Source organism: Haliotis rubra, unplaced genomic scaffold (genome assembly GCF_003918875.1).
Source record: "Haliotis rubra isolate DU_JTF1 unplaced genomic scaffold, ASM391887v1 Scf162, whole genome shotgun sequence".
Lineage (NCBI taxonomy): Eukaryota > Metazoa > Mollusca > Gastropoda > Lepetellida > Haliotidae > Haliotis > Haliotis rubra.
In genome coordinates, this window is record NW_025765581.1 from 870,701 (window position 1) to 898,595 (window position 27,895).

General features: G+C 37.5%; 1 protein-coding gene and 1 long non-coding RNA gene across 3 annotated transcripts; one reads left to right on the forward strand and one right to left on the reverse strand.

Annotated features, from left to right (window-relative positions):
• The first annotated feature begins 3,189 nt into the window (after window positions 1-3,189).
• LOC124271661 (sideroflexin-1-like) lies at window positions 3,190-20,918 on the forward strand. 2 transcript variants are annotated; one of them, XM_046706819.1, is made up of 11 exons: window positions 3,190-3,331; window positions 6,305-6,478; window positions 13,435-13,605; window positions 14,478-14,576; window positions 15,544-15,619; window positions 16,362-16,447; window positions 17,188-17,315; window positions 18,280-18,329; window positions 18,537-18,586; window positions 19,299-19,346; window positions 20,375-20,666. In XM_046706819.1, the coding sequence occupies exons 2-11, from the start codon at window positions 6,318-6,320 to the stop codon at window positions 20,469-20,471; spliced, it is 966 nt and encodes a 321-aa protein (XP_046562775.1). In that variant the 5' UTR covers window positions 3,190-3,331; window positions 6,305-6,317; the 3' UTR covers window positions 20,472-20,666. The 2 variants fall into 2 exon arrangements, with proteins under 2 accessions (XP_046562775.1, XP_046562776.1); XM_046706820.1 differs by lacking the exons at window positions 3,190-3,331; window positions 6,305-6,478 and adding an exon at window positions 7,702-7,713 and having other exon boundaries at window positions 20,375-20,918.
• Window positions 18,090-25,974, reverse strand: LOC124271664. Its single transcript, XR_006897101.1, has 3 exons — window positions 25,888-25,974; window positions 23,405-23,409; window positions 18,090-18,100 (listed from the first exon to the last, which is right to left on the reverse strand). It is a non-coding gene; the product is annotated as an uncharacterized LOC124271664 (long non-coding RNA).
• Window positions 25,975-27,895: the final 1,921 nt, after the last annotated feature.

Here is a 27,895-nt window from a genome sequence, read left to right on the forward strand (position 1 = left end):
GTTAGTCCAGGGCGTACGATTATATCATGCCTCCTCCCCAACCATCAAGGGAATTAGAATTGGTCTCCATTCTGTTACTCACTCACTCACTCACTCACTCACTCTCTCACTGACCACAATTACATATTACAATCCCTGTTCAGTCCATACACATCCCAACATAAGCTCGGAAATTATTTAACTTTAGGGTTTCTTCATACCCGAGGGATCTCTTGTAGGATAGTTTTATTTAACCATATGTATTACATTTTTCTGGGATCTATACTCATGCCAATAATGGTTGTCACACCCCTCCCCACCCCAACCTCACACACACCTCACACCCCCACCCCACACCCCCTCTCCAATTAAAAAAATTGAAGGGGGTGACAACCATTATTGACATGAGTATATTATGTTATAGATTAAGTTGTAGATCCATGCTCGTGATGTTGATCAGTTGATCACTGGATTCTCTGGTCCAGACTCGATTATTTACAGACACCATATAACAGTAATATTGCCCAGTGCGGCATTAAACAACAAGCAAACGATTCCCCATACGCGAATAATGTGAATATTGCATTGTGGTGTTGGTTGAGCATTTCTAAAAGTGGCGTAAAACCATAGTCACTCACTCACTCACTCACACTCACACACACACGTTCACTCACCAATGACCAGAGATGTCTAACACGTCTAGACGACACAACACAAGTGTGTTTCCGATGAGTGGAATATTACATTATAGTTCGAGCTTGTAATTTTTATATGTGACAGATTGACGCAGGGCGTCGTAAAATCACTACATTTCTGAGTTTTGTTGCCTTCAAGGGGTTTATCATAGACCGAACGTTACGTTTTACACATTCATTAATGTATAAGACGTCATTATGTATTCAATGTATGCAATGTTGATATTATGCAGGGTTGCCAGAAATAACAGAAACAGTATATGTTTAGCTGCTAAGAATCACATACCCGCCGTGAAGAGAAAATTGCACGCATCTCTACATTGCTGCGCGTTTACTCCACGCCCATAATGCCTGTCTTGTTGAAGCCGATTACAGAGGGCGTGACGTCAGGACATTTGAATATATACGTACTTTGAATATTTCTCTCTCGGAAATGAACTAAGTGTGTCCAGGACAATTGAGAAGATTACATTGTTTTGCAAAAAAAATTATTCTTCTTTTCTAGTCTAGAGTTCACTTTTCCTTAACTAAACATTCAAATTCAAATAAAATATAATGCATAGTGTTTAGGTGTGGTCGCACAAAAGTAAGGGCGGCTGGGTCAGTAACAATACGGTAATTGTTTAGACGTAAACAATTCTTCCTGCATTTTCATTCTATTTTTTGTGACATTTTGGGTCGTTGAGTTCATTGAATCTGCCCCATGCGTTATGATCATTATACAGAAGTAGATAAACTTTTTGACATATACGCTATTTGTCACAAAGACAGTCAGTCACTTTCAATGAGCCCAAAATTATTTATTTCAGTTCTTGGTAAACGATACGTTTGAAAGAGTGATTATCCTGTGTTTCAAATATGTATGTATCGGCCACCGACAGATCATTGTTCATGTCCTGTCTTATTCCAGAATATAGTTTGTAAGCTTTTGACGATAGTGGCAACACCTCAATCTGGACTGGAGTTATTTTACAAACGCTTGGGACACTTTCCGAGTTAGTCCGCCAAGAGTTATCGCCCCTTAACGAGTCAAGAGGTTATCTTGCCTTCTTCAGTCATGCTGAACAGGGTGGATTTGGCGACACCTGTTTGAGTCGTGTTCTGCATGTCCTTGCCCTGTATGTCCTTGTTCTGCGTGGGTCCCGCTTTACAAATCGAACCTCCATCACCATCCAATCGAATATCATAGCTCTCACAGACACAATCTTTTATTTATTGCTTAATGCCATATTCGCCAATATTGTTCTGGGTTATCCCATCCGCGTCACCAGCTTCGTATCCTCCTCCTCATCCATTCGTGAAGATAAGATAAGATAAAAGAAAAGAAAAGAAAAGATAAGAAAGATAAGATAAGATAAGATAAGAAAAGAAAAGAAAAGAAAAGATAAGATAAGATAAGATAAGATAAGATAAGATAATTCTCTATTGTCCCAAGGGGAATTTGTTTTGCATCATACGTTCTCCAGTTTTTCATTCATAAAGCAGCCATACATAACATTGCAATTGGTAATCATGAAATAATCAGGATATAAATACATCAATTTAGTACACAAACATAGATATTGAATAGAATTTGGACAATTAAAAGACAAGTCATTCACAGAATTTGTTGTTAATGCATCTAATACTAGCTGGAACAAATGAGTGGCGAACCCTGTTTGTTCTAAAAGTCGGCATACGCAGCCTGCGTCCAGAAGGTAATGATGAATATTCAGAAAAGAGTATGTGAGTAAGATCACTTAAAATTTTGTTTGCCTTTTTGAAATTTGCTGCTCATAACAACTGCCGATACTTTCGATAGGAAGCCCAATAATTTTAGACACAGTGTTTACGATTTTTGAAAGTTTGTTTTTATTCTGAACAGACAGGTTCCCGAACCAACTCAAGAAATTAAAGTTTATGACACTTTAAATAAAGGTTTTAAGATCCGGGTTAGAATTGGTCTCCAGACTAACAGATTGTTTACATACCACCGCCATAAAGATGGAATATCGCACAGTGCATCGTTAAAACAAACCTCTTCGTCATCACCATCAGCAGGAGCATCGGTTAGAGTTCTCGATTGTTTCCCAAATATATCTAAATATTTATACAAGCTATTCATTTTCACTGTTAAGACAAATATAATCAAATAAGTATGGATATCTTCTCCACTACCAAGAAATAATTCATTCTGGGCATATTTCTGAGCATACTATTATAAAACAGTTCGTAGAACACTATTCCTGAAGTATTAAACTGAAAATCCTGTAATTACCATATTCCATCTGTGTTCGGTTTTACATATTATATATGTATGGACAGTTGTTGAGAAAATCCCTTTTCAAAGCTGTCGTTTCACGCTTTTAAGTGTAGTTATTTTTGTTTCGCGTGGAAATGTGACGTCCTCAACGCGTCCACGAAGCCAGATGATGCAACGTGCGTGGCAACTTTGACCGCCTGCCTCCACTTTGACCTCTGAACTCCAGTCCCCGAGTCTTAGCCAATCAAACCACTAAACACCGACACACCTCTAGTCCTTCACCTTGAAGTGAACTTCCGCTGTGAAATCAACATGTTGGTCTGAAATTGATTTATCCTCCCAGCCAAGTGGATGACACGGGACTTTTAACGACAACAGTGACTATTTTGAAGCATCAAGTTAACTCTTTAAGCAGGTAATTTTTACATGTGTCTTCTGACGAAATCAGAAGTATATCACGTAATACCGAGGCGCGACATTGCTTTTGATGGTAAACAGTAGAACACGAAACAGTGCGCCGCATCCAATGTCAACTGGTTCGAAATGTTTTACCAATTTACACAAATGCTATGTAGTCGTATGTTATTTTTAAATGATGTGTTGTTTCTTAACAGCATATGAACGATCACTTTGTGATTTGGAGTGTATCGTGGTCGAACTAGACCGACAATACACGAGGTATGAGTGACCTATATAAGTCAAAAATTGTGTGTCAAAGGTGACATCTCTGGCTCTGTAATTGGCTGTGACCTACGGTACAATGGCGATTTAGCTGACAAGGACAAATCCTGTACACTCTCCCTTACTTTATATGCTATATTACCCTAAAAATCTTCAATCTCGATCGTACTCTACAGCCTGTCACACACCTGCAGTACCAAAGAACATTGATGTATACTGACCATTATGTGATCATCTGAAACTGAAAGAGAGGCAAAAACAGTGACCACTGAAACCTCCCTACAATTACCCCTACTTCTAATAAACAGCAAAATATGAATAATAATTGAGTGTGTTGACTATGTTCTACTGGGGCAGTGGGGTAGCCTAGCTAGGGGTTATTTAAAGCGCCCGCTCATCACACTGAAGACCCAGGTTCGATTCCCCATATGGGTACAATGTGTGAAGCCAATTTCTGGTGTCCTCCGCTGTGATATTGCTGGAATATTGCAAAAAGTGGCATAAAATCATACTCACTCACTATCTTCTATTATGAACAAGATGAATACACACATCCCTGTCTATGTATGAGTTATTTATAAGCACATACATGTTCGTCATTGACAACCACAATGTGAACACAAGGAATGTTAAGAAATGCTGAGAGACTTACCTTATACTGGATCCCTGTTGGTGATTACTTTTTTCAGCTTTTTAAACGTTTCACTTCACAATGTACGTGAAAAATAGTTTCTAATAAATTTACTCTACATGCACTTGTATAGTTTAATATGCTTTAATATAAAGCAACTTATATATATATAAAAAATCAGAAAATAAAACCTGAAAATAGAAGTTCGATAATGGCAACCTCATTAGAGCTTCATGACCACATGTAACATGAGTTTATAAATGTGTCATGTTTTTGATTAACTTTGGTAACTCAAATACTGGTTGGGGACATTAGGGGATGAGTAAGTTGTGAGGAGGAAATCCCTATGCATCTCATGGTGAAGATCTCGGTTCATTTCCCAATGGGTTTGCAATATCCTGGTGTCCCCATCAGTAATGATATCGTGGTGTTCAGCAAATGTTAAACAATACTCCTGATAAGAAAAGAAACTTTATAATTATGTTGCAAATTGCCCTTTTTTTTCAATTAACCATGATAGTAATTTTAAAAGTACCATTTTGGCTTTCATTTTTATCTCATAACATTGTGTCCTTTGATGATAAGATATTGATACCTGGAGATGCAGTTTGAACTGATTACTGGCTTGAACTGGATGAGATAGCTCTCTATGTATCAGGTCTGTGATAGACACTCAAACAGATGGGATTACCATATTTATAGAAATATGCACCCAGGAGCTTAGAACATTGACTTAAGAGTGAGCTTATTAAAACATACACAAGTTAAATTTGTTATAGATCGAGTAGTGGTGAGAAAACTAGCTTCTAATTTCAGTTAAACTGAAACGTTTTAGTTAATAGATACGAGAAAGTTCTTAACCCCTTCTATGTTGCTTGCTGTATCAAATCCAGGGATAGAAATATTTTTTCTAAGTGTGCCTTAGGGCACCAGACAAATATTTTAGGTTAGCCTTTCTGAAATCGAGTATGCCCACATATTTTTAGAATAAATGACAATGATGATGATCATTTGAAATTTTTGTTTAATAAAGAAATGGGTTTATAAGCATTCAAATATGTATGGTATTATTCAATTTGGAAAAAAATAATTGTTTTGGGATTAAATAACTAAATGTGAGTTATGTCTCTTAAAAATTAGGGCGTGTCAAAAGGGCACCGAGAACATTTTTTGAAGTGCCATTTCTGTATTTACCGTGCCAAGGCACACTAATATATGGGGTATTTCGAACCCTGAAATCAGTATTGTACACAAGTAAATGTGAAGCATCATAGACTGGTTTGAGTAGGGGGATGCTTACAAGATTACTAATAGATTGGTCCAGAAGCTGGTCATGGGAAGTTTATTAAAGCCAGGTCCTTTACAGAGCAAATGCAGTCTTTGGAATCAAACACCAACCAGGGGAGATAACTCATATCTTCAGTCCTTGACCTACATGTTGCAGACATGGAAGAGATATGGTACAGCCATAAAACCGTTTTGGCTTAGATGATGTTAACAAAAACAGACATAAGAGTGACGATCGCCTGACATTTAATGTTGAAATGAAACTTGAGGTCATGTTTTAAGATACAGGTAGATTGATCCAGAAGTTGATCATTAGGAGTGTACTGAAGCAGGACCCTTAATACAACAAATACAACAATCTTATAGTTTACTACCCACCACCAGGGCTTTCTCACATCTTCACTTCTCGACTTGCATGTTGCAAAATATCCCTTATATTTTAAGCGGTAATTTTTTATATTATTATGTACCAAATTGTTGACCTCTGCAGTACAAAATGGGTCTCTCTCTCTCTCTCTCTCTCTCTCTCTCTCTCTCTCTCTCTCTCTCTCTCTCTCTCTCTCTCTCTCTCTCTCTCTCTCTCTCTCTCTCTCTCTCTCTCTCTCTCTCTCTCACACACACAGGGAGACACACAGGGGCACACACACTAACACATAGGGAGACACACTAACACACACTAGCCATAAATTATGAACGGTCCCTTACTGTTGAAACCTAGGTCTGACTTTAAGATACAGGTACTCAATACCTTTTTGCATGTACTAAAGACTGGACTCTGTGTTGTTCCAGGGATTAAAGTAACATGGAGGTGGTCAAGAGGAGAATCAACCTGGATGAGCCTCGCTATGACCAGGGGTCATACAGCGGCAGAGCCAAACATTTCTTCATCACCACCAACCCTCTGAACCTGTTCGTGTCCGGGAGTCAGCTCGATCATGCTAAGGATGTAGTGGACAGATATAGGTGAGTTGTTGCTGATGTTGTTTCTCAAACCACTGTTGTAGTGGACAGATATAGGTGAGTTGTTGCTGATGTTGTTTCTCAAACCACTGATGTAGTGGACAGATATAGGTGAGTTGTTGCTGATGTTGTTTCTCAAACCACTGATGTAGTGGACAGATATAGGTGAGTGTTGCTGATGTTGTTTCTCAAACCACTGATATAGTGGACAGATATAGGTGAGTTGTTGCTGATGTTGTTTCTCAAACCACTGATGTAGTGGACAGATATAGGTGAGTTGTTGCTGATGTTGTTTCTCAAACCACTGATGTAGTGGACATATATAGGTGAGTTGTTGCTGATGTTGTTTCTCAAACCACTGTTGTAGTGGACAGATATAGGTGAGTTGTTGCTGATGTTGTTTCTCAAACCACTGATGTAGTGGACAGATATAGGTGAGTTGTTGCTGATGTTGTTTCTCAAACCACTGATGTAGTGGACATATATAGGTGAGTTGTTGCTGATGTTGTTTCTCAAACCACTGATGTAGTGGACAGATATAGGTGAGTTGTTGCTGATGTTGTTTCTCAAACCACTGTTGTAGTGGACAGATATAGGTGAGTTGTTGCTGATGTTGTTTCTCAAACCACTGATGTAGTGGACATATATAGGTGAGTTGTTGCTGATGTTGTTTCTCAAACCACTGATGTAGTGGACAGATATAGGTGAGTTGTTGCTGATGTTGTTTCTCAAACCACTGATGTAGTGGACAGATATAGGTGAGTTGTTGCTGATGTTGTTTCTCAAACCACTGATGTAGTGGACATATATAGGTGAGTTGTTGCTGATGTTGTTTCTCAAACCACTGATGTAGTGGACAGATATAGGTGAGTTGTTGCTGATGTTGTTTCTCAAACCACTGATGTAGTGGACATATATAGGTGAGTTGTTGCTGATGTTTCTCAAACCACTGTTGTAGTGGACAGATATAGGTGAGTTGTTGCTGATGTTGTTTCTCAAACCACTGATGAAGTGGACAGATATAGGTGAGTTGTTGCTGATGTTGTTTCTCAAACCACTGATGTAGTGGACATATATAGGTGAGTTGTTGCTGATGTTTCTCAAACCACTGTTGTAGTGGACAGATATAGGTGAGTTGTTGCTGATGTTGTTTCTCAAACCACTGATGTAGTGGACAGATATAGGTGAGTTGTTGCTGATGTTGTTTCTCAAACCACTGTTGTAGTGGACAGATATAGGTGAGTTGTTGCTGATGTTGTTTCTCAAACCACTGATGTAGTGGACATATATAGGTGAGTTGTTGCTGATGTTGTTTCTCAAACCACTGATATAGTGGACAGATATAGGTGAGTTGTTGCTGATGTTGTTTCTCAAACCACTGATATGGTGGACAGATATAGGTGAGTTGTTGCTGATGCTGTTTCTCAAACCACTGATATAGTGGACAGATATAGGTGAGTTGTTGCTGATGTTGTTTCTCAAACCACTGATGTAGCTGGTCTGACCGTTTGATATTCTGGTCGTGTTGTGTTATTTTGTTGAGTGAGATGGAGTGGGAGGTAAAAGGACGTGCACTGAGATTTTTCACAATGAAATACAGAGTTCTGGAAAATATTTGCAGCAAAATGATTTTGCAACATTTTTTTTTAAAAATGGGTAAAAAGAATCTTACATCCTTGTGTCAGAAAATAAACCCGTATAATTTGAAGCTGTTACTTAAAACATTTTCAGAATCGTACAAAAATTCCAAACCCATCACCATGGCAATCAGTGTATATAAGCCAAAAACCCAGCCAGACATCACGGATGGTAACTTCAAAATGTTACCAGCTCAAAATGGATATAACCAGACCAGACAATGCAAAGAAAATAACTCAATTTTTAGTTACAATGAATAGTTTAAGGACCCTGAGACATGTATTAATGACTGACAGTCTATTCACAGCAGTCATTGTTAATACTCAGATGTATGGAACATGTTATCTGAAGTTTTCACCAGACTATAGGGCTGGCTAGCTGTAAATTTAGACAGTTAGCAGAAACTAGCCCATCTCAGGCAGTCGAACGGGCCTCATTTCATACACAGTGGCAATGCATGGGTAATAGTGATTGTCAACATCCTATTTTGTTGCTGGACCAGTTTTGGAAAAGGCTAGTCACAATGGCTTGTTGAGTATACTTCAAAGGGGCATCACATGAATGGCATGATGTGTTTGACACACAAGCCAGGAAGAAATATGATATGACCTCTGAGAAGGTCACGTCACACTTCAAGGTCAGACCTGGTGGGGATTCTGGGTTAGAAAATGTCCCCAGGAATGTATACGGGTCATAAGACGACCTGAATGGACTGGGTGGTGAGGCTTGGTCACTTGGTGGATTGCCTGTCATTACTGGACTAGTTTCAGGTTATAGTCATGTAGCAGGAATGTTGCCGAGTGATGCATTAAACAACAAACACACATGACTAATGCATTATAACAAAAACTATGCCACACCCCACCACAACACAACACCAAAGTACCACAACACAACACCAAAGTACCACACCACAATACCATACCACACCATACAACCACACAACACACCTCAATATAGCAGACCATACCACACCACAATATAGAACAGCATACCACAATACCATACCACACCATACAACCACACAACACACCTCAATATAGCAGACCATACCACACCACAATATAGAACAGCATACCACAATACCATACCACACCATACAACCACACAACACACCTCAATATAGCAGACCATACCACACCACAATATAGAACAGCATACCACAATACCATACCACACCATACAACCACACAACACACCTCAATATAGCAGACCATACCACACCACAATATAGAACAGCATACCACAATACCATACCACACCATACAACCATACAACACACCTCAATATAGCAGACCATACCACACCACAATATAGAACAGCATACCACAATACCATACCACAGCAACTCTAAATACCAATCATATCACCACACACCACACCACAACACATTACAACATACCACAACACAATATAGAACAACATACCACACCAACTCTAAATACCACAACACAACACATTACAACATACCACAACACAACACACATCACATTACACCACACAACACAACACACATCACATTACACCACACAGCACAACACACATCACGTCACATTACACCACAACACACTTCACCACATTACACCACAACACGACAAACCACATTACAACACACCACAACACAACACATTACACCACACCTCACCACCATTCGTAACTACTCACCTCTTTCCGTGACCTACAAGAAGACTTGTACCCCTATCGTATGCCATTATTGCCAAGAATCGTGGCAAACCAATCAAATCAAGTGTAGTTAAACATATTTCGAAGCATGAAAATGGCGGCACCATTGAAGTTTGAAACTTTGCTGAACTATGCAAAGCACAATTTAAACATAAAATTTGAGCTAAAGGATCAGCAACTTTAAACATTGAAACATATTTACAAAGGGAATGACTGTATTGCTGTTTTGCCCACAGGATATAGGATATTCTAGGAACCATGTTTGGAAATTCAGAGTTATCTTTCCTTGGTAATAGTACTAGACTATTTTCATCTCCATGCCCGTTTGCAGCTTAGACAGGGCCCAGTCATAAACATGGCCACGAGAGGGGTACGAGACGCCAGCCGGCTTGCCGGATTGACACATTACACCTCACCACATCTCACCACATTACACCTCACCACACATCACCACATTACACCACACCTCACTTCATTACACCACACCTCACCACATTACAACACACACTTCACAACACCACACCACACCACATAACACCACACCACAACACACCTCACCACAACTCACCACATTACACCACCACACAACACAACACACAATACATTTTGGAATGTAGTTACAAATGACCTCACCACATTACACCACATTACACAATACATTACACCACACAACGATCTGCACAATTGGGAAGCGATGACATGTGTCAACCAAGTCAGCGAGCCTGACCACCCGATCCCGTTAGTCGCCTCTTACGACAAGCATGGGTTACTAAAGATCAATTCTAACCCGGATCTTCACGGGTTTTTACACATACAGAAATATCAGTATGAGTATCTATAGTATCTACTTTGTTAGTAAGCATTTGTAAATAGTATTTGTTATTTACAGTGAGCAATGATAAGTCCAGGGTATTTTATTATCAAAATAAAGTAAATCTTGTGTGGTTTAACATTCTTACTGTATCCAAGCTCAAAGCCATTTTATATTTTTATTCAAAATTCAAATTTGAAAACAAAAAGTTTCACATTATTATGTGCATTCAATATATTTAGATTATAAATCAGAGGATATCAGTCATGCTGATTTCACTAATACTGACATAGCCAAGATGAAGTCCCTGAAGCCAAGCTGAGCTACCTTGAGGTGTCTCGGCCATGTGTTCGCGATTGATCGAATCGATCTAATGAGCTACACTCTCACGGTGCCCTCATCATCTGTCATGGAAATTCAGCTGAAATTGACCATGAGGCAATATCAGAGACTCTAGGTTAAACTGTCTTCCATAGAGCCTAAGATCAATTTCTTCTTGCCTTTGCCATGAGAAAATTGAAGTTTACGAGCGATTATTGACTGTGGATGTGAATGCCTTAGGGAAAGGGCTTGTTCGGGTGTAGGGCACAGATTCTCGTTTTGGTCTCATGCTTCACATAGATCTTTTATTTTTATCAATGTATTAATAAATCTGTGATACATTTTTCAAAATTATGAAAATCACATTAATTGTTTAAATATATTCAACTGATAGGAAATTTGCTTACTCACTCACTCACTCACTCATCAGTTCTGTCTCTTTATGATTCATCAGTTCTGTCTTTCTACAGTATTCAAGGACAAAATGTTTTGGCAATGTAATATGACAATTGTTCACTCACACACTCATTCAGTAAACATGAAAGAAAATATAATAGCATCTCATGCTGTGATAATGAAATATTCATTGGGTACTCCTAGAAAACAGCTGTCGAATATATATGAACAATGAAATATACAATTTGCTCGTCTCACACTACTGCACACCTGTTATTAGCATAACTCTGTATGCGTTTCCGAGCTAATCAACCTATGAACAGCCAATTATTTCAACTAGTAATGCCACACAGTAAACCTAAGAGGAGGTACATAATTCCATCCAGTAGATGGACACTACTTTGGTCTGTACAGTAGATGTTGATATGTACAGTGAAAACTGGCATCCCACGGGACCGAAATAAAATGCCGGTTTAGACAGGAATGCCGGATTAAACAGTGACGATCATTTTCCAACATGGCTGCCATTTACACTTGTCAATCTCTCAATCTACCGTGCCAAGAGGAGTGTATTGGATTAAGGGACCTTGATTGGACTGCTCATACCCATGCCGGCTTAGAGCGTTTATTCACCGGCGCAATCACCACTTCGCCGTGATGTTGCTGGAATATTTCTGAAAGTGTTGTGCATCCCAGCTCACTCACTCACTCACCCATCCACTCCCTCACTCTCGATTAAGTAATGATTCTCATCCTCTCTTACTGAAATACCCAAGTCTTTATCTTCATCTGACCCAAACCTGTGAAGATCCGGGTTAGAATTGGTCTTCAGCAACCCATGTTTATCATAAAAAGCGACTAACAGGATCAGGTGGTCAGGCTCACTGACTTGGTTGACACATGTCACCGTATACCAATTGTGTAGATCGATGTTCATGCTGTTGATCACTGGATTGTCTGGTCCACACTCGATTATTTACAAACTGCCGTCCATATAGCTGGAATAATACAGTGCGATGTTAAACAACAAACCAACCAACCAATTTAATCTGACCCATGGTGCTCATCCACTTTGGTGGAGAACATATAATGATAATTTGCTGATTCACCAAGGTCTGTCTATCTACAGTGTTCACAGACAAAATTCCCATGTTACCAAACTTACTGAAGTAACCGTACCTGCATATAAATGTTAATCATATTTTGTCATTAACGCATATCGTATTTCAGTGTAAATGTACAACAATTAAGGACCGTTTATAATTTATGGCTAGGGGGTGATGATGATTTTAAGAGGGGTCACCCATTTTGTTCTGGGGAGCTAGGGGGGTCATCCATTTTGTACACACTTACTAAGGGGGTCAGCAATTTTGTTGTGAGGGGGGGCATTAATTTTGTACATGACATGCAGGTGGGAGTCACTTATTTTGTGCATAAATTTTTATTTTTTTTATTTTTTTTTGGGAGGGGGCATTCACATTGTACATGCTTCTCCATACAAATCATCACCTCCCACCCCCACCTCACCCTGGCCATAAATTATGGACAGTCCCTTATGTACTAATGTATGCTAGGTATAGGTGCAAGGCAAAATATGTAATGTGTGTCTTGTCCATTTGTTGGACAAATCTGATGTGGGGGTGCAACTTTAGAAGTGATAATCATTTCTTTCACAAGCTCAATTGTGTGATTCACCAAAGTGAACAAAATGGTAAAATCTGCATGTTCTTTTTCTAGTACTAAAATGGTCTTTTAAAGCGCATCATCCAGGTTAATTCGAATAATTTTTGGGACAGCTGGTTAGACTTATCTGCCCTTGGTTATTAAGCATGACAATAAGGAAAGAGCTGACACAGTTGGAACCAGAAACAAAATAATTTTTTACCAAACACACCTGTCAAAGCCTTGCAAAATATACAAACAAGACAATTCCCAACCAAATGATTGAAGACTTGATTTGTTGTAGACTGTTGATTTGCTGTGTTTTTCCAACAAAATAGGGCAAGTTTTTATCATTCCTAAGCAAGAAGTAATCCTGACGTGACAAAGTCATAGATTTTGATGATGTAGCAAGAAGAAAACATCTCTAATAGAACTGTTTCTGTTTCAGACGAGGAGATCAGTTGTCCAACCTGAGTGACGATGAGATATGGAAAGCTAAACAGTTGTACGACTCTGCCTTCCATCCGGACACTGGGGAGAAGATGTTACTCCTCGGACGAATGTCGGCTCAGGTCCCAATGAACATGACAATAACGGGCTGCATGATGACATTCTACAAGTAAGAGTTGCTCCCCTTTATCACGGTGCCATGAGAGGTCCACAGGTCGTCCTTTGTTGCCGATGAATTGTGACAGCAGCTAAACGCAAATGACATCTAATCATGAAAAAGCAAAACTTGACTTATGCCAAACTCCTTTATTCTTAAACTCCGCAAATTAAAGCTAGTCAGGCTTGTGTTTTCATTTAAATGTAGCTAAACACATATATCTGATATTAGTGCCTCACAATTCAGAAACTAGGTCAAGCAGTAGTGATTAATGTGAATAATGATTACCAAATAATCTTCTCTTGTTAGATGTGAGCATAGTGTTTTCATGATCAAGCCCATTCCCATCCCATGTTAAACATGGCAGTTATGTTGATGCAGATGTTTGTACCGAAAGTTGATATCTCATAAGTTTATTCAAGTCAAGTGAGCTGTATACAGAGTCTTTTGGCCATGTTTGTGAACTGCATTTCATAATAAATGTGAAGAATCACTTGACATGAAAACTGGTTCTCAGTCCTAATTGAAAAGAAAATGACCTTGGATGATTAGGCTATCTTTGACCTTACCTTGAGGAAATATAGTTAAATATATGTCGCATACATTTTATAGATTTGTATAAAATATATGTTGTACAAGTTGGTTGATAGCTATGAAAGTAGGCTAACAGCAGTGATATGCTAGTTCTATGTTGTTGGTTTAATGTTACCTTTCATCTCCGTGATCTGAAATGATCAGAATGTAAAAGATTTTTAAATCGTAAATCTTTTCACACCAAGTGGTTCAGATGTTGAAACATTGAATGGCAGGAACAAAAGATGTCTTTTCAATGAACCACTGACAAATATTGAAAACAGCCATCATTAAGAGATTTATGTTTTCAGAACCACCCCCGCAGTGTTGTTTTGGCAGTGGTTCAACCAGTCGTTCAACGCCATCGTCAACTACACCAACAGGAGCGGCGACTCACCAATATCAGCCAAGTCAGTACCCATGAATGGAGTAGGGTAACCTACATCCTCAATTCTCCAAATCTCCAATGTGTTATTGAATTATGATGTCTACCCTGGTCTACCATAGCTTAACACCGCACTCAGCAATTTTCTAGCTATATGACAGCGTTCTTTAAATAATTTAGTCTTGACCAGACAATCCAGTGATTCAGTGAGTGAGTGAGTTTAGTTTTACGCCACTTTTAGCAATATTCCAGCAATATCACGGCAGGGACATCAGAAATAGGCTTCACACATTGTCCCCATGTGGGAAATCGACCCCTGGTCTCCGGCGCAACAAGCGAACACCTTAACCACTAGGCTACCCCGCTGCCCCTCCAGTGATTGACATGAGCAGTGATCTACATGGAATACAATAACTTGAATCAATCAAGTTATGACAGGGTGTAGAGTACTGTAAGAAGTCTAAAAGTGTACTTATTTACCATCATCATGTTGAAACAATATGTACAGTATATTTTTAAGACTATGTTGATGAGAATATGTCGAGATATTTGCTTGTGAATGAATATTTGATCACAGAAATCTGTCTTTTCATAGTGAATGAAAGTACACAATTATTATTAACACCGAAGAAACATTGGAACCAACAAAATCAAGAGATCAGAAGATTTGACTTTATTTGAGTTACTGATCTAATATTTTGAACAAAACAATTTGGCCCGATGTTGTGATTTACAAATTTCTGCTCAACGAATTTGCAGGGTTGGTCAAAATCTTTATGTAGCTGTTAATGTAGTTATGTCTGACATGGCCATTATTTTGATCAATTTGACTGGTGGCGAAATTGATGTCCATGCAGTCCAATTTGCAGATATTTTTGTTTACTTTTTATTTTATTTTTGTTTCTAAGTAGATTAGTAGATAATAGTTGTTGCCTTAGTAAGATGCAAAATGTCATTTGCCTGACAAAGCATGAACCTTGTTCTACGTGCAGGCATCTAGGCATCTCGTACGTCCTGGCTACTGGAGGAGCTGTCACCACTGCTCTGACCCTCAACAGTATGGTGAAGGTAAGGTCAAGACATCACACACAAAACGTCTGCTAAACATTAATCACAGAACATCTGCAGAACACCACCAGCAGAACGTCTGCAGAACATCACCCTCAAAACATCAGCAGCAAGATATTCCTGCAAAACATCACCCACAGAACATGTGCAGAACATCACCTGCAGAATATCTGCAGAGTAGCACCCATGGAACATGTGCAGAGTAGCACCCATAGAATACCTGCAGAACATCATCAGGTGAATACTTCCTGCCAAACGTCACCAAAGAACATCTCCTGCAGATCATGACTCACAGAATATCTCCTTCTCAGTGAATATCAACAGAACTTCACCCACAGAACATCACCTACAAAACATCTCCTTCTGAACATCACATGCAGAATATCTCCTTCTGAGTGAATATCAACAGAACTTCACCCACAGAACATCACCTACAAAACATCTCCTTCTGAACATCACCTACAGAACATGTGCTGAACATCTACAAACAATATTACAGCAAACAGCCTTCTTGGTACACAGTTATATTTGGGGGTTTCTTATACTATTCACCTGTCAACAGGGTTCAACCATACACGCACAGTTGAAGATGCTCTGTCAAATGGTCTGGCTGTAGAATTGAGAGATTCATTGTCCATGACCAGCAGCACTTTATGGCAAAATTGAAATATAAAGTGGCACAAAACTGAGCTTAACTCCAAATTTCAAGTTTCCTGTCACTGGCTTTCATCTTTGGTTCCAGAAATTCCCTCCCCTGATTGGACGGTTTGTTCCCTTTGCTGCCGTTGCCGCCGCCAACTGCATCAACATCCCCTGCATGAGGAGCAAGTATGTAGAGATTGTTCTTGCATTTTAAGTTTTGCAAAATTTGCATATCCATAATGTGAGTCTGAAAAAAAAAACGCAATGTGTTCCTCAACACTTTTACTGTGTCCTGATGGTGATAGAATGGGCAGGACTTTTGTTGACTTCTTGTTGACTTATTACATTGTCTGCAGTGGGTTTTTAACCATTAATCATGGATCAACTCATCTAAGTGACTTCTCCACTGCATATTCATCAGCAGAGATGCCAACCCTAATTTAGCCCAGTGAGTATTTTGGCCAAAAACTGATGCAATAATCAGTAATTTTGGGGCCCAAATTAGTATTAACTTTTTTCAAAGAAATTTCATATTTAATAAAGAAATATATAGATATTCTTGTAATTAACACTGTATGCACCTAAATCAGTAGTCAGTATCTACATAAAGCTTGATACTCAATATGTGGTCGGAATTTATTGTGTATGGTACGTATGCTACTTCATAATTTAATTTAATGTTGTTGTTTTTTAAAATTCGTATATTTTTACTGCTATTGTAGTCGCATATTTTGTGTTGTTTTCTCGTAACGAATACGATAAAATCGTATGGGTTGCCATCTCTGCATCAGTCCCAACTCAACCAATATCCAAAGGTTGGAAGTTTTTGACTAACACACGGCCAAACTGTGCTCAGTCTGTTCCCCATTGTGCACACATCACCTGATTTATACACTTGCTTCTTTATAGACATGGTGTTATTTCAGGGAGCTGATGAATGGAATCCCTATACTTGATGAGGACGGGAACCGTGTGGGGACGTCGACGCGTGCTGCAACATCCGCAATCACCCAGGTGGTGATATCCAGGGTGATGATGGCCACACCAGGAATGAGTAAGTAGAACGGTAGCTGTGTATTGACTGTGAATTTCAGTCACTGTCTTGTCACTGACCGCTGGCTATCAATATAGATCGTAGAGATCAATAATCATTAAGTATCAATCAGTTATCAATAAATATCCAAGAAATATCTTTGAGCACCAAATGAAAGAAACATTTTACATGTCACTGATGAGTGGGGACACATTAATGCATGGATTACTTTGTGGACATTTAAACAGTTGCTTTCTGTCCTCGACCCGTGAAGATCCGGGGTAGAATTGGTCTTCAGCAACCCATGCTTGCCACAAAAGGCGACTATGTTTGTCGTAAGAGGCAACTAACAGGATTGGGTGGTCAGGCTCGCTGACTTGGTTGACACATGTCATCGGTTCCCAATTGCGCAGATCGATGCTCATACTGTTGATCACTGGATTGTCTGGTCCAGACTTGATTATTTACAGACCGCCGCCATATAGCTGGAATATTGCTGAGTGCAGCGTAAAACTAAACTCACTCACTCACTCACTTTCTGTCCTCAGCAACTCACTGAACACATTAGTTTTGATAAATTAAAAGATCATTTCAGAAGTTTAAGATGTTATCAAGGACACAATTTTGCTATTGATAATCATTAATATTGCTTCCCAATGGCGACAATTCCAATTTTTAGTCCTTACAGTCAGCCCTAACTGTCAGTCTCTGGGGCAGGGGTGGATTAGTATGACAGCAACACAAATAGTCATTCCTATTAAATTATGCATGATGTAATACAGATATTTTTAAAATAGTGATATTTGCTGTCTTTCACTTAAAACACAATAAAAGTAAAATCCTGTATGTGTCTATTACTTTGTCTTCCTGCACTGAATGGAAATGTGTCTTCTCATTGGCTAATATACTCTTAAGCTCATGTCTGGTTTGAGAGAAAAATGGTAGGTATCAAAGCAAACTTTAATGTGGTTGTTTTATGTTGCAGTGATTCCTCCTTTTATTATGAATCATCTAGATAAAAAAGAATTTCTAAGGGTGAGTAGATTTCATATTTCTTCAAGATATTTTTCATATTTGATTCAACCCTATAAAATAACTGCTTATGAAATATTTGAAAAAATGTCAATACCTTAGAACTGTTTTTGTTATTCAAAACACTAGAATGGATTTGTTTAAAACTTATGACACAGTAGGTTTTGTTCTTGTTTTTTGTAAACCAATCCAATGTTTTTATGTTTCCAGAGAATGCCATGGTTGAATGCACCCATACAAGTGACGCTTATAGGATTTTTGTAAGTATAAAATCCAAATGCAAATTGTATATTAAAATTACTCTGAACAAATGAAAGATTTGCATATTTATAAAGCTAATTCAAACGGAAATATTTGTGTGGGTTATTTTTCTAAAAAATATGAGGTATTATAGAATATTGTCAGTTTAGAGGACAATTGTCAGAAATTTGAGAATTTGTACATTTTGTCATTGAAGATGAATTTCATTTTTTGTTTAATTGCACTATAATTTGAAACAGAAATATGTTCTATCATGCAGTTAAAACAAAAGACATACGTCTGTATACGCTGAGCTGTGAAGAGTCAAAGACCTTAATTAAGTGTTCAAAACATGTCAAAGTAGTTTTATCCATACTTTCCTCATTATTATGATAGTATGTCTTTCATTTGTTCAGCTTCTAACCACCACTACATTTTATATATTTATATTTGGGATTACACTTTCTCAGTAGAGTACAGGATACTTGTACTTTTGGGGATTGAGTTCTAACCTGGACTTGAACCCACACTCTCACCGTGAGGCACCTAACCAAACTTTACTGAGAAAGTAAGCCCACAGATTACAAGCTGCATTTGACCACTTTCTAAAAGGCATTGTGTTTTCACCCCCACGTTGCATTTATGTATAGTTTGTTGTGACATGTACTTTGGTCTGTGGCCTTTGTACTGAATACACCTCTCCTGGACAGTAATTCTCTCTTCTTCTTCCAGCCTTGTATTTGCAACCCCTCTGTGTTGTGCCCTGTTTCCCCAGAAAAGGTGAGTTATTTTCACAGACCTTCGAACATGATTTCTTACCACAAATTCATCTGTTAAATCCTAATATCACAGAGTAGGCATATTAGGCCCTTTACAGATGTCTGAGATCATTTTCATCATGAATTTTATTTGTCAGTTCTTGAAACAGATATTCATTTTCAAATTAGAGTAGCATTTCAAGGGAGGTAAATCTACCGGTAGTTCCAATATTTGAGTTATCTCCCTTGGTCCATGACCCCTGCCAACATACACTTTGAGGTTGTGATTTCAGGTTAAGCTTGGAATGTCAAAGTTTTTCTGTAGTCCCTAGGATTTCAAAACAATGAGATACAACTGTTTACTGTAGTCATGAAATAATGTGAAAAGTCTGAAAATTAGGAGATAAACATCATGTGTTGGCGAATTTCCGGATGTTATTGAGTATTTGAAGCACGGGAATTCATTTGGAAATATTCCCGTGCTTCAAATGCTCAATAACACCCGGAAATTCGCCAACACATGATGTTTATCGACATTGTAAACACAAAAGTAAACCAAGAGGTCCACACACGTTTTTTGTGTCTGCTCTCATTGACATAGAGTACGGATACAGCAGTGAAATGTCATCAGCCGGCCGTTTCGGCTGTCTCCCATGGTAGCATCTGGAACTGCTCATTTGTGACGTCATTCGGACTTTACGTCACAATATGATTTTAATGACGTCACCACAGCTGACGACATAACAATACAATGGTGTGACCGATGTTTGTATGTATTAATACGAAGAGAACTTCCAGGAATAAAATACCATTTGATCACGTTTTCAACCAATCAGATTAAAGAACACAGTGACTTTTGGTTTACAATATGTTTTTAACACATTTTAATTTAGTGTATTGTAGGTCCAAAACATACAAGTTTGGAAGTGTATATATCCTATGGGCTGAACAGGGTTCCTATAGCTATACGTGTCCTATGGTGCAAATTCAATCCCTGTCGTAACATTCCCTTTGCAGGAACGAAATAACTGTAATCTTTTATATTTCTAGTTCCATGGCAGTGAGCAGCCTAGAGCCGGAAATCCGTGACAAACTGTTGGCACTACCAAACCCACCATCTAGGGTTTACTTCAACAAGGGCTTGTAAAAATGGCAACATGGTGATGTCACACCAGGTTACACACAACGTCACACTTCACAGTTTTCTAAACACTACGTTTACCATCACACACTGTCCTAATACAGAACCCTAATACATATGTCCTCTTTCTCAACCGATTGATCAATCGATCAGTCCTTGTTTCACTGTCCTAAATCGCAGAGCCTTGTTTCACTGTCTCTCAACCTTGATCGATCAATCGATCAGTCGATTTATTTCACTGTCCTAATACAGAGAACTCTCAACAGTCCTTGTTTCACTGTCCTAATACAGATCGAACCGATCAATCGATCAGTCCTTGTTTCACTGTCCTAATACAGAGCAATCTCAACTGATTGGACAATCGATCAGTCCTTGTTTCACTGTCCTAATACAGAGCACTCTCAACCAATCGATGAATCGATCAGTCCTTGTTTCACTGTCCTAATACAGAGCACCAGGCAGAGTAACAACAAGTACCATCTTTTAACATTTCCTCCCACAGCGTAAATGTTTGATTTGTTCATTTTGAAAAACAACACTGCAAATTGTCCACGTGTATACATTAGTGATGGCTGAAAGTAGTGTATGGAAATTTGTGAAGTACAGACCATATGCTACACAGATCTGTATGCAGAACTTTCATTAACATGTTGGTACTGTTACATACTAATAAGTACAACTAACCTCAATCAAAGATGAGTTTGCATGGTGCAGGGCTCCAGATAATTTTGAACACCAGGAGTACGTACTCCTTATTTTTTCAATATAGGAGTACTGGAAAATCTTAAGCCTACATTTAGAGTACTGAATGGAATTTAATGGCATATCAGTAACCTTGTGTTTCGTTTCATATACCGGTATGCACCACAACATTGCTAGTCTTGTGTAAACAGGTCAATAAACAATAAAACAACACTCTTCAGATAAATACGTCTGTAAATGTTTCTAAGACCGTACACCATTGCCGTGCTGCGTATCTGCTACGTTTTATAAATTATTTCCTACCGTATCGTGCAAATTTTTTATCCGTACATACGCCGATACGGCCCTTATCTGGAGCCCCGATGGTGTATAGCAAAGCAAGGCATTTATTACAGAGAAAAATGTAACAGTGTTTGTTTCAGAATGGTTATGATTATTATGATGGCTTCCAAGCTATAATTCATTGATTATCTAAACACTCAAAGGAAGTTAAAGGACATCTGAGCCCTAGATTTTCTGAAGCTCTGTAAGCACTAAGATAGTCGTAAGTTAATGTTAATGTATGGCACTTGACCATCTTAACACTAGGAGAGCTTCGAAAATCTAGGTCTTTTCTTTATGCGCAATTCATCTGTGATGGCATGTCAGTTTAAAGAGAGACACGAGAAAGAATTACTTGTTCTTTAACTTCACTTGAATAGTTTCAGAATCATGTCATATCAGTGAGAAAGAATTCCAGTGTTATTTGGAAGTGTTTTAACATGTTATAATTCACAGTGGTGAATTGGTGAATGTATTGTAAAATATTTTCTTGAAGCAAATATATGCATAGCTTGACATGGTGTCAAACATCACTTACAGTGCAAAACGAATTGTGTGGAAACATTTTTGATAAATGTATGGAAGTTGTTAGTTGATTACAGCGTAATGAATGGAAGGAAATGGTATTTGAAGGGAGTTTGATCTGACAATTATCACATGTATATTACATATTACAAATTGTATTGCAGTGAAGATTTTAATAAAAAGTCATGTCACAATGTTCACCCAAAATGCAAACAGCAATCTAGAGAAAAATCATGTTATATTAAAGCTAATGCCCCAATGATCATCAATCTTATACTGCTGTTGTGTGAATATTTACTTGATCTCAATGATGTGATCATGTTTAAATTCCTATAGTTAACAAAAACCTGAAATGAAGATTGAATCCCCATTGCACTAAACCATTAATATCAGTATATATTTGCTGTGAATGACTTTGGTTTGGGTAAGGTCTGTGATTTGTGGTGTGTACTTGTTTTGAATTTTGATTTGTGGATTTGTATAAAGCATACCTGTTTCCATGGCAACCATACCTAAGAGGCTGCAGTTCGTCGTTGTTAATACACATCAGGGACAGTGCTATATTCCATACAACTTTGCTGAGTTTTACTTCTGTCTTTACCAAGATGTATAATAGAGATGTTATTTTCCATAAGACTCCTCTTGTTTGCTGATATATATGTAAGAAGTACTATTTCATAATACTTGCAATTAGTTGATTACTTTTGATATGAGCTGACGTTTGCATAACACTTATCTTATTTGCTAAATGTGTGTCCCTTGTACTTTATTTCACAACACTTGGAATTAGGTGATATGTCTGTAAGAGATACTATTTTCCATAACACTTCAGTAATATTTTGAATGTGTATGTTCCTTGTTAGGATCTCTGTATATTGTGGGAATGCCATTTTACTTTGTCAGCAGGTGAGGATTAACATCAACAAATGTTCTTCCAACTTGAGGCTAACAAACCATGAAATACCCGGTACTGTTCAGTGTGACATTAAATGCAATAAAGTTTTGATAGGGTTGGTTGGATGATGTTGTTTACTGTCGCACTCAGCAATATTACTGCTGTATGGCGGCACTCTTTAAATAATCAAGTCTGGACTAGTCAATCCAGTGAACAACAGCATGAGCATCAACATGTTGATAGGGAAACTATTTTCAGTACAACTTTCATTTGCTGATTTAAGTTTGTTTCAAGGTTGTATTGTTGTTTTGTGTGTGGTTTCAATTGAATTGTTAAGATTGTTTTAATCCCTTTCTATATTTTTAAATGTAGAAAAGAGCTTACTTTCATAACAAATAGTAATGAGAATTTCAAAATTCCATTTAAATTATTTTTCAAATTCTTTGAAAATTATGTATAATTGGAAACAATTTTCTTGCCTTTATTTTTCGCTCACATTTTCTGATCCACAGATCTCTTGCCAAGGAGAATGAATATAGTAGCGTTCTTTGTTGCTTTTGTATTGGGCATATGTTTTTTGTTCTCTGTTCCAATATCTGATCATGAAAAACAGCCAGTGTCTGCAATTAAAATGGTCAGAACAGTTACATACCGGTATTTCTTTTCCTGAAGCAAATTCCAACTTTGTTGTTGTTTTGTAGATTTGTATCGCAAATTTGCAAATAAGGTTGTGATAAATAGGAAAATAACATTTTCACCAAGGTTGATTGGAGGATATTTTTACACATTACTGGCATGTTATTTAAATACAGTTAAACACTGCTGTGTCAAACTACTTTGATGTGACAAATTTAGTTGTCTTGAAGAAAAAGGTTGCTCCCAGCATATTCCTGCTTTTGTCACTATTTCACAGTTAGGCCAGACCAATGTTATTTCTTGTTTTACAGATCCGCCAGTTGTATTTTTCAAGAATAAGAAAAAAAATATAAATTAATTTTCCCCACTCAAAAATTATTTTTTTTTATATTTCTATTCGCCAAAAATGTAAATGTGCAAGAAAATGTTTTTAGATTGTTTTTTGCCCCATATACACTTCATAAATTGCCAAAAGTAAAATATTTTTAGTATTTAAAAGGAATATTACTCTGACTGGTGATTTTTTTTTTTTTTAAATTTTCCCTCCTGCCTTTAGGTTTTCTGACGGCAAAAATCCGTAAAACAAGAAATATAATTGGCCTGACCTTGTCGAATCCCAAATAATTATAATTATTTATGTAGGCCCCTTCAACTGGTACTCAGCAGTGTTTGACTGTACCAATATTTTCAATATTAACTGTTACATTCTTATATTTTAAGGTTCAGAGATTCTGTGATAAGGCTCTTATTCTATCTAATCACTATGTGAATTTGTTGTTTTCGTTCACGTGACTTTGTACTAATGGAATTGTCATCATTATCAAACAATGAAACTATTATGAAACAATTCCTGCAAGTAGATTTAGTGATAAATTCATCCATTGACAAAGTTGAAGCTGATATATTGTAAAATATGTTGATTTATTATGACATTATTATCTGTATATGACCAAATCTTCAGGTATGTCTTAATAATTCCATGATACCTATCAGGTTGTATTTTCATCTGACAATCACCAAATTTACAATATTTCTTTGTGTAAGGTGTGTTGTATTAAATGTCCAAAACATTAAGCAATATTGCATGATTGTGACATGTTAACGACGTCACACCAAGTGTACAGTGTACATTGAGGAATCTGATCATGATTATGATTCGAAATCTGTATATGCAGCTGATTTGATAATGTTTAAGTAAAATCTGTGCATAAGTGATCGTTCTTGCAAGGCAAATATTGCAATATTAATTTGAAAAATTAGTGGCATAAATATGAATTCTGCTTGTGTCTCCCAACAAAAGGTCAGGCATGTAATTATATGAACATTATGAACAGATCACTCACCAAGTCAAGAAAGAGTGTCCATATGATTGTATAAGAGTTGTGTCCCTTATTTGAGCAAGAGTAATTAGAGTAGCCTCCCTTTTATAAAGGGCAGTAACTCTAAAGGGATTGACACAAAATACAACGTTTATTCCTTATGCAGGGTGTTTACCATCCCTTAACGTAATCAAGCTTTGCAAGGCTTCTATATACATATACTGTTGACAAATACAATTCGCTTGTATGTTAGGTTGATGGTGAGGTTGGAAAGGTGAAAATCTCTTATTTGATTTATTTCTGCCTCAGTGCTATCTAGAGTATGTCTAAGGTACAAATATCATAAAGTGTTCTTAGTTTGCAACTGATAAAGCTGAAACCAGGATGGAAGTTGACATTGTCATTCCAAAGACAATAAACCGTTTCTATGTAGCACACATTCCATGTACAAGACGACTCTCTACCCTAGTCATGTGACATGCTTCAATTGATATAAACCTGCAACGACATGAATCTCCACTAACTGGTGCATTTATTTTTGTTTCATACAACATAAGCCTCTAACAGACCCAGAGGTCAAGCAAGGATTTTGCAAACTGAGGACTTCAAATTTTCCATTTCTTTGCTTTAAAATGTAGAAAATATTCATATACAGGAATCCATGTTCAAACCCATCTTAATTTATCAGTTCCTTCAGAATCTCTTTCAAAGAAATTATGGTCATATTATTTTAGGGGGCGGTGGGATATCCTAGTGGTTAAAGTGTTTGCTCGTCACTCCGAATGCTCGGGTTCAATTTCCCACATGGGTACTATAAGTGAAGCCCATTTCTGGTGTCCCCCACCATGATTTTGCTGGAACATTGCTAAAAGTGACGTGAAACTAAACTCACTCACCTATATTATCTTATATACAAAAAGCATCTTAACCAGAGAAGCATTATGATTGGTCTCAGTATATGTTGTTAATGTACTAGTATTTTGTTATAAAATGGAACTGCCCATAATTTCACTGTAGGAGAAACTAATATGAAGTTTTTGCTTTCATATAAAGCCAGACCAATTTCATTTCTTGTTTTACAAAAAAAAATTCCTCAGAAAAAAGACAGGAGGGGGGGAAAAAATCACCAAAGTAATATTCCTTTTATATACTAAAAAGTATTTTACTTTTGGCGATTTATGAAGTTTATATGGGGCAAAAAACAACCTAAAAAGAAATGACCTTTTTGGCCAATAAGAACATTAGGATTTTATTTTTCTTCTTCTTCTTCTTCTAGAAAAAATATGACCCGTGAATCTGTATAACTAGAAATAAAATTGATCTGGCCTAAGGATACTTGCTGATTTTGTTTATAGACCAGGGTGCCGTTGTAGAAAGCAATCTGAGTGCTAAGGTCATACCTTACAACAGCACCATGTTTGTTCCTTGTATATAAAAGTGGTATTCCTGAAGATACACCCTAAAGCACTGAAAGATCATGTTCCAAATGTGCTTGTATGTACATCTCACTGTATGAAATGTGAATTAGAGCTACTAGAAAATCAGTTCCTTGGCCAAGAAATGTTCTAATAACAATAAATCCTGTCTTTTGTTACCATGGCAACCTTGGAATACATATTTCCACTTATAAGTATGAAATGGGAATTAGTCTTTGTTGAGAGCCTCAAGAAAGAACATTTCTTGGCCAAAGAACTGATTAAGTACAATAATCCTGTCTTTTGTTACCATGGCAACCTTGGAATACATATTTCCACTTGCAATTACCCTTGCAGAAACGGCTATTGCAGACCACTAAGTATGTGATATAGTCAATCCTTGTGTAGATCAGCCAATCAGAAAGCAAGTCTTAGAACATCCATGCAGAAAGCAGAAAATTATTTTTAATGTGTTGTTTTGAAGTTTGAATAACAAAATTTTATTGAAAAATTCAAAGGAATGTTAATTTGTGAAAACAAAAGAATGAACCACAACAGCTAAATGGATTGAGGTTTGTTATTCTTTTATACCACTCAAAAGAATTTAAAGAACAATAATAATGATAAAGAATCAGTGGTTCTTAAACTTGTTTAGTATAAATATGCTGCACTCAACATTTAATACACCAGTTATAGGACTGCTGCAGAATAATCAACCCAATCATCCACTGATTGATAGCATGAGCATGCCTTACATAATCCTTTATGATAGTAGGCAACCCTCAAACCACAAAATTCTTTAACCTATTCAGTATACATATTTGGAAGCCGACATTCACCAGTCATGTGTTTGCAATAGGAGTTTCTCAGAGCAAGGATGCAATTTTGTGGAGCATATTGACCTTGGTCGCCATGGCAACCTCCAGTATGCTGTGCATGCTGGAATAGTATCATGATTACTATAATACTCTAAAAGGTCAAGGTCATCCGATTCTTTCATACTACATCCGTTAATCAAGCTACCACCATGGTAATATGAAAGAATTAAGCGATCCTCAACTTTTTTTGAGTAATATATTTAATTTAATTAGAACCGCCTTGGCCAGGAAAAGTCTAAGCAAATATGAGTCAAGTTGTCCGAAACATTTGTGAATGCTCAATTATAATCTTTATGTATATCTGATTGTTATGATGTTTTGGAAAACTGTTAACTTGTGTTGATGTCGACACAAAAAGAGTTTTAAGTAGATGAAGCAAGCCTGTGTAAATGTAGACGAGGACGGAGCACAACTGTGAAGTATGCAGTTTACCAAAAGATTTGTATTGTTTTTCAGCATGAAAGTGCTGTCCCTATAGATGGGAAATAAATAGATGCTGCGAGTATTCCCCGAGTTGTGGTCTTTTCCTGAATCAGTCATCATCTTCACTGGTAACCTAGTTGTCTCAGTATCACAATTCACTGTGCGGAGTTAAGTCCCTTTGGTGTGCCAGGAATCGGTGCGAGGAATCAGTTTACCCTAATTCCGTTTTGTCAGCACCATAACAATATTTCTAGGCATGCACCATATCAGGTTCTCTCCATCTGTAAAGCTGACCAGCCATAATATAACCGAAATA